The sequence below is a fragment of the Nerophis ophidion genome, linkage group LG02 (genome assembly GCF_033978795.1).
Source record: "Nerophis ophidion isolate RoL-2023_Sa linkage group LG02, RoL_Noph_v1.0, whole genome shotgun sequence".
Taxonomy (NCBI): domain Eukaryota; kingdom Metazoa; phylum Chordata; class Actinopteri; order Syngnathiformes; family Syngnathidae; genus Nerophis; species Nerophis ophidion.
Window position 1 is genome coordinate 3,482,590 of NC_084612.1, and position 8,777 is coordinate 3,491,366.

The following is an 8,777-nucleotide window of genomic DNA, read 5'->3' on the forward strand; positions in this document are numbered from 1 at the left end:
AATAAATTCATGACAAATTATATTAGGCAACGTTTTTTCTCAAATTATAGCAAATTAATGAATTCACGACAAATCATATAAGACACGTTTTTTTTTTCAATTAATATGAAAATTAACACAATTAACAATAATTTATATCAGACACGTTTTTTTTTTCAATTAATATGAAAATTAACACAATTAACAATAATTTATATCAGACACTGTTTTTTTACGAAATCATTGCAAATTAATGAAATTAAGGAAAAGTGATACCAGACACTGGTCTTCATTAAATAAAAGCAAATGAATAAATTCAGGACAAATGATATCTGACACTGTTTTTTGTCAAATGAATTGAAAATGGATCAAATTAAGGTTAATTGATATCATACAGTTGTTCATGGAGTAAAAGCAAATGCATAAATTCAGGACAAATGATATCAGACATCAGTTTTCATCAAATTATAGCAAATTAATATATTCAGGACAAATGATGACTGACACTGTTTTTTTTTCAATAGAATTGAAAATTGATCAAAATAAGGATACTTGATATCATACAGTTGTTCATGAAGTAAAAGCAAATGCATAAATTCAGGACAAATAATATCAGACACCGGTTTTCATCAAATTATAGCAAATTAATATATTCAGGACAAATGATATCTGACACAGTTTTTTGTCAAAAGAATTGAAAATTGATCAAATTAAGGATACTTGATATCATACATTTTTTCATGAAGTAAAAATAAATGCAAAAATTCAGGCCAAATGATATCAGACACTGGTTTTCATCAACTTATAGCAAATGAATAAATTCATGACAAATTATATCAGATACTGTTTTTCATCCAATAAAAGCAAAATGAATACAATTAGGAATTATTCATATCAGACACCGTTTTCTGTGAAATACTTGCAAATGAAGGAAAACTGATATTAGACACTGGTTTTCATTAAATTAGTGAATGATTAATAAATTCACGACAAATAACTTTAGGCTCTGTTTTTTGTCAAATTATATGAAAATAAAAACAATCAAGAATAATTGATATCAGACACTGTTTTTTATGAAATCATTGTAAATTAAGAAAATGAAGGGAAACTGATATCAGACACTGTTTTTCATTAAATGATAGCAAATGAATAAATTCAGAACAAATGATATCTGACACTGGTTTTCGTCAAATTATTTGAAAATGGATCAAATTAAGGATAATTGATATCATACAGTTTTTGATTAAGTGAGAGCAAATAGATAAATTCAGGGCAAATACGGTAATATCAGTCACTGGTGTTCATCAAATTAAAGGACAATGAATAAAATTAGGGATAATTAACATCAGACACTGTTTTGTGTGAAATATGTGCAAATGAAGAAAATTAAAGACAACTGATATCAGACGCTGGTTTTCCTTAAATTTTTAGCAAATTAATAAATTCACTGCAAATTATATTAGAAGAAACTGTTTTTTGTCAAATTATATGAAAATGAATACAATTAAGAATAATTGATATCAGACACAGTTTTTTATGAAATCATTGCAAATTAATAAAATGAAGGAAAACTGATAGTCTACTGTAGTTTTCATTAAATAATAGCAAATGGGAAAAAATTAAGGATAACTGATATCAGACGCTGGTTTTCATTAAATAATAGAAAATGAATAAACTCCGAACACATGATATCATACTCTGTTTTTTGTGAAATTATATGGAAATGGGTCAAATTAAGAAAAATGATACCAGACTCTGGTTTTCCTGAAGGAATAGTGAATAAATCAATTCAGGATGAATGAACTGGTTTTCATCAAATAACAGCAAAATGAATACAATTTCGGATAGTTGTTATCAGACACTGTTTTTTTTATGAAACACTTGCAAATAAAGAAAATTAAGGAAAACGGAAATCCGACTGTAGTTTTTATGAAACAATAGCAAATTAAGAAAATTACAGATACTTGATATCAGACACTGGTTTTCATTAAATAAAAGTAAATTGATAAATTCAAGATAAGTTATTTCCGACACCAGTTTTCTCCATATATTAGGAAAATTAAGGATAATTGATATCAAACACTGTTTTTTTGTTTTTAATAAATACATGGCAAATGAGGAATATCTGATACCAGACACTAGTTTTCATGAAATGAAAGCCAATAAAGAGAATTAAAGATAAATTATGTCACACACTTGTTTTCATGAAATAAAAGTACAGTAAATGAATAAAAATAAATATAAATGATGTCATAGACCGTGGTTGTCATTTTATAACAACAACTAAATACATTCCGGATGAATGATATCAGACACTGAGGTGGTCATTAATAATAATAAATAAATTCATAACTGATATAGGACATAGTGGTTGTTATTAAACGAGAATAAATGAACACATTGTGATAATAATAAATGAATACATTCAGGATAAATTATATCAGGTATTGTGTTATTGAATGTTTTGTAGCACTTTGTTCATTTCAGCAGTGCGAGAGTGCGGTTGCTGAAATAGTGGGGATATTGTTGCATGTGTGTGAAAAGTGTGTAGTTGTTCTGCTAACAGTCCAGTTGACAACTTTAAACATTAAAAAAAAAGAACAAAGTTGAAATGAATGTTTTTGTCGGTGCTGTTGTCAAAGTTCATGAAGATGAGAGGAATAAAGAGCGGCGCCCTAAGACAAATGCAGGAAGTAGTCGTGGACTACTGAGCTTCTGATTGGATGGTGTGCCAGTGGGCGGTCTCTGCCGGCTCCAGGCTGCACATGTCCTTCCAGTGTCCTTGCTCCGCCTCCAAAACATGGCCGCCAATCAGCACGCGACCCAGAACGCTGCTCTTGGTGTAGAGGCGACCCTGCACATGACATACTTACAGTGCTTACACTACTTACAGTACTACTACTCACTGTATTGCAGTAGAAACCTCTTCTACCTGCATGACGATAAACTCCAGCAGCATCGGCAACTGAGCCACGTTGCCGGGCGGCAGGTCGAACAGGAAGGGAGCGTTCCAAACGGGATTCGAACCTGCGGCGCCTTTGGTCTCCTTGGTGCCGATCACTTTCCCGCCGTGATGCAGATTGATGACCACGTAGTGATCTGACAAACCATTTACACCGCAAGCAGTAGAAGTAGTCATTCTTCTAGTAGTACTAGTAATAGAAGTAGTAGTATTTATAGTGGTAATAGTACTAGTAGTAATTGTTGTAGTAGTAATGGTAGTATTAGTAACAGTAGTAGTATTAATTGTTGTAATAGTAATGGTAGTACTAGTAACAATAGTATTAATTGTTGCAGTAGTAATGGTAGTACTAGTAACAGTAGTAGTATTAATAGTACTAATTGTAGTAGTTTTGATAGTAATAGTCGTAATTGTTTGAGTAGTAATAGTTGCAATTGCAGTAGTTTTAATAGTAGTAATTGTAGTAGTTTTCATAGTAACAGTAGTAATTGTTGGAGTATTAATAGTGGTAGTAGTAGTAGTACAAGTAATAGTAAGTGTAGTAGTTTTAATAGTGTAGCAATTGTAGTAATTTTATTAGTAGTATTAGTAATAATAGAAGTATTTATAGTGGTAATTGTAGTATTTATAGTACTAGTAGTAATTGTTGTAGTAGCAACAGTAGTACTAGCAACAGTAATAGTATTAATAGTAGTAATTGTAGTAGTTTTGATAGTAATAGTAGTAATTGTTAGAGTAGTAACAGTGATAGTAGTATTTGCAGTAGTTTAATAGTAGTAGTACTAGTAATAATAGTAGTATTTATAATGGTAATTGTAGTATTTATAGTAGTAGTAGTAATTGTTGTAGTAGCAATAGTAGTACTAGCAACAGTAATAGTATTAATAGTAGTAATTGTAGTAGTTTTGATAGTAATAGTGGTAATTGTTGGTGTAGTAACAGTGATAGTAGTATTTGCAGTAGTTTAATAGTAGTAGTAGTAGTAATATTAGTACTAGTAATAGTAGTAAGTGTAGTGGTTTTAATAGTAGTAGTAGCATATGTAGTAATTTATTAGTAGTACTAGTAATAGAAGTAGTAGTATTTATAGTAGTAATTGTAGTATTAATAGCACTAGTAGTAATTGTTGTAGTAGTACTAGTAACAGTAATAGTATTAATAGTAGTAATTTTAGTAGCTTTGATAGTACTAATAGTAATTGTTGGAGTAGTGATAGTAGTGATTGCAGAGGTTTAATAGTAGTAACAGTAGTAATATTAGTACTAGTAATAGTAGTAAGTGTAGTAGTTTAATTGTAGTAGTAGCAATTTTTGTAATTTCATTAGTAGTACTAGTAATAGTAGTAGTTTTTATAGTGGTAATTGTTGGAGTAGCAATAGTAATAGTAATAAATAATTACAGTAGCTTTAATAGTAGTAGTAGTAGTAGTATTAATAGTAGTAATTGTCATAGTTTTGATAGTAATAGTAGTAATTGTTGGCGTAGTAATAGTTGTAGTAGTATTAATAGTAGTAATTGTCGTAGTTTTGATAGTAATAGTAATTGTTGGCGTACTAATAATAGTAGTAGTAGTAGTAATATTAGTACTGGTAATAGTAGTACATGTAGTAGTTTTAATAGGAGTCGTAGCAACTGTAGTAATTTTATCAGTAGTACTAGTAGTTTTGATAGTAGTAATGGTAATATTAGTACTAGTAATAGTAGTAAGTAGTTTTAGTAATGTAGTAAAAAGTAATATTAGTAGTAGTATTAATAGTAGTAAGAGTAGTAGTAGTATTGATGTTGGTAATAATAGTCGTAGTAGTATTGTTAGTAGAAGTAGTAGTATTTGTAGTAGTAGTATTAGTAGTCTTATTAGGACTAATAGTAATAATAGTAGTAGTTTTAATTGTAGTAGTAAATAGTAATATTAGTAGTAGTATTAATAGTAGTATTAGTAGTATTGATGTTGGTATCAATAGCCGGCGTGGTATTAGTAATATTAGTAGTAATTGTAGTAGTAGTATTAGTAGTCTTATTAGGACTAATAATAGTAGTAAATAGTACTGTTAGTATTATTTAGTAGTAATAGTAGTAGTAGTAGTTGTAATGGTAGTAGTAGTTGTATTGATGTTGTTATTAATAGTCGTAGTAGTTTTGTTAGTAGTACTTGTAGTAGTAGTTGTAGTAGTAGTTGTAGTAGTAGTAGTACAAAGCAAATATTTAGTATGGCATGTATTGTTATCGTCCTTGTTATTATTATTATTAATACGATTATTAATATGTTTATGTTTTTTTTTTACAAAATAAGAAACACTGACAAAAAAAATGGAGCTAAAACAAATGTCCACTGCAGTGGACGTTTCTTTTTTCGCATAACAATATTGTTTTTATTATATATATATTTTTTATTATCTAATATTAATATTTTTATGTTTCGTTTAAAATTTGAGAAACACTGACAAAAGAAATGGAGCCAATACAAATGTCCACTGCAGTGGACGCTTGTAGACAAGTTTATTTATTATCTTATTATCGTTTTCATTTTACATTTTTTTATTTGTACAAACTATTTCAATCTGATAAAAAGAAAAATATATATACTTCAGTACATGTTTAGCATAACAGAACTGTTGTTGTTGTTCTTGTCGTTCCTATTATTAATTTTTTGTGTGTGGAAAATTCGTAACTGATGAAGGAAAAAAAAGTCCACTGCAGTGGACGTTTGTGTTTAGCATAACAGAATTATTGTTACTATTATTATTTATTTAATTTTTTATTATTATTGTTTTACTTTTTTGACAAAATTTGTAAGTCTGCCTAAAGAAATATAGCAGAAAGCAATGTCCACTGCAGTGGACATTTGTGTTTGATATAACAGAATTGCTGTAGTTATTGTAACTTACATAATTTATTTTAATTTCATTATAATTATTATACTTTTTTTTTTTTTTTTGCAAAATATGTTACTCCGATAAAGGAACCAGGGCAAAAACAAGTGTCAACTGCAGTGGACATTTGTGTTTTGCATAACAAAATTGTTGTTGTTATTGTTACTTTCAATATTTATTGTATTTATTTATTTGTACAAAATATTTAAGTCTGATAAAAGAAATATAGCAAAAAAAGAAGTCTACTTCAGGACATGTTTAGCATAACTGGATTGTTGTTGTTGTTGTTGTTATCTTTACTATCATTTATTACATTTTGGGGGAAAAAATCGTAACTGGTAAAGGACCACAAAAAAAAAAGTCCACTGCAGAGGACGTTTGTGTTTAGCATAACAGATTTGTTGTTTTGTTAGAATTATGATTTATTTTATTTTATTATTATTATTATTTTTTACAAAACACATAAGTCTGCCAAAGGAAATATAGCAAAAAGTAAAGTCCACTGCAGTGGACGTTTTGTAGTATAACAGAATTGTTGTAGTTATTGTAACTTCAATCAATCAATCAATCAATGTTTACTTATATAGCCCTAAATCACTAGTGTCTCAAAGGGCTGCACAAACCACCACGACATCCTCGGTAGGCCCACATAAGGGCAAGGAAAACTCACACCCAGTGGGACATCGGTGACAATAATGACCCAGTGGGACGTATTTTATTATTATTATTATTATTATTATTATTATTTTTTTTTTACAAATATGTTACTCCAATAAAGGAACCAGAGCAAAAACAAATGTCTACTGCAGTGGACATTTGTGTTTTGCATAACAAAATTGTTGTTGTTATTGTTACTTTCAATATTTATTGTATTTATTTATTTGTACAAAATATTTAAGTCTGATAAAAGAAATATAGCAAAAAAAGAAGTCTACTTCAGGACATGTTTAGCATAACTGGATTGTTGTTGTTGTTGTTGTTATCTTTACTATCATTTATTACATTTTGGGGGAAAAAATCGTAACTGGTAAAGGACCACAAAAAAAAAGTCCACTGCAGAGGACGTTTGTGTTTAGCATAACAGATTTGTTGTTTTGTTAGAATTATGATTTATTTTTATTTTATTATTATTATTATTATTTTTTTTTTTACAAAACACATAAGTCTGCCAAAGGAAATATAGCAAAAAGTAAAGTCCACTGCAGTGGACGTTTTGTAGTATAACAGAATTGTTGTAGGTATTGTAACTTCAATTATTTATTTGTATTTTTTTTATTATTATTTTTTTTTTACAAATATGTTACTCCAATGAAGGAACCAGAGCAAAAACAAATGTCTACTGCAGTGGACATTTGTGTTTTGCATAGCATAATTGTTGTTGTTATTGTTACTATCAATATTTACTGCATTTATTTATTTGTACAAAATATTTAAGTCCGATGAAATGAATATAGCTAAAAGATAAATGTCTACTTCAGTACTGTTTAGGATAAAAGGACTGTTAGTGTTGTTGTTGTTATCGTTCCTATTATTGAATTTTTTTTTGGTAAACAATTTGTTACTGATAAAAAAACAAAAAAAGTCCACTGCAGTGGACATATGTGTTTAGTATAACATTGTGTTGTTGTTGTTGTTGTTACTAATATTATTTATTTAATTTGATTATATATATATGTACATATATATATATATATATATATATATATATATATATACATATATATATAGTTTTTGTTTTCTTAAATATTTTTTTAAATATATTTATGTATTTATTTTATTTTATTTTTTTTAATATTTATTTATTTAGTTTAAAAAAATAAGTAAGTATGCCTAAGGAAATATAGCATAAAGTAATTTCCACTGCAGTGGACATTTGTGTTTGGTACAACATAATTGTTGTGGTTATTGTTACTTAAAGTATACATTTGTATTGTATTACTATTATATATACATATATATACATACATACATATATATATATATTTTTTTTACAAAGTATGTTACTCTGATAAAGGAACCAGAGCAAGAACAAATGTTTACTGCAGTGGACATTTGTATTTTGCAGACATAATTGTTGTTTTTATTGTTACTTTCACTATTTATCCATCCATCCATCCATTTTCTACCGCTTATTCCCTTTCGGGGCCGCGGGGGGCGCTGGCGCCTATCTCAGCTACAATCGGGCGGAAGGCGGGGTACACCCTGGACAATTTTATTTATTTATTTTTTTACAAAATATTCAAGTCTGATAAAAGAAATATAGCAAAAATAAATGTCTACTTCAGTACATGTTTTGCTTAACAGGATTGTTGTTTTTGTTATTATTACGATTATTATTATTTAATGTTTTCCCGTAACTAATAAGGGAAATAGAGCAAAAAGAAATCCATCCATCCATTTTCTACCGCTTATTCCCTTTTGGGGTCGCGGGGGGCGCTGGCGCCTATCTCAGCTACAATCGGGCGGAAGGCGGGGTACACCCTGGACAATTTTATTTTTTTATTTTTTTACAAAATATTCAAGTCTGATAAAAGAAATATATTATTACGATTATTATTATTTAATGTTTTCCCGTAACTAATAAGGGAAATAGAGCAAAAAGAAATCCATCCATCCATTTCTACCGCTTATTCCCTTTTGGGGTCGCGGGGGGCGCTGGCGCCTATCTCAGCTACAATTGGGCGGAAGGCGGGGTACACCCTGGAGAATTTTATTTATTTATTTTTTTACAAAATATTCAAGTCTGATAAAAGAAATATAGCAAAAATAAATGTCTACTTCAGTACATGTTTTGCTTAACAGGATTGTTGTTTTTGTTATTATTACGATTATTATTATTTAATGTTTTCCCGTAACTAATAAGGGAAATAGAGCAAAAAGAAATCCATCCATCCATTTTCTACCGCTTATTCCCTTTTGGGGTCGCGGGGGGCGCTGGCGCCTATCTCAGCTACAATTGGGCGGAA

At 29.1% G+C, this 8,777-nt stretch overlaps 1 protein-coding gene across 1 annotated transcript in view; it reads right to left on the bottom strand.

Annotated features, from left to right (window-relative positions):
• Positions 1 to 201: 201 nt before the first annotated feature.
• Positions 202 to 8,777, bottom strand: part of LOC133569624 (synaptotagmin-4) — a 24,702-nt gene continuing 16,126 nt past the window's right edge. Inside the window, exons 4-5 of the mRNA XM_061922092.1 lie at positions 2,912 to 3,078; positions 202 to 2,833 (exon numbers count right to left, since the gene is read on the bottom strand). Coding sequence (XP_061778076.1) covers positions 2,684 to 2,833; positions 2,912 to 3,078 — 317 coding nt within the window. The 3' untranslated portion in view covers positions 202 to 2,683. The remainder of the gene's footprint in view (positions 2,834 to 2,911; positions 3,079 to 8,777) is intronic.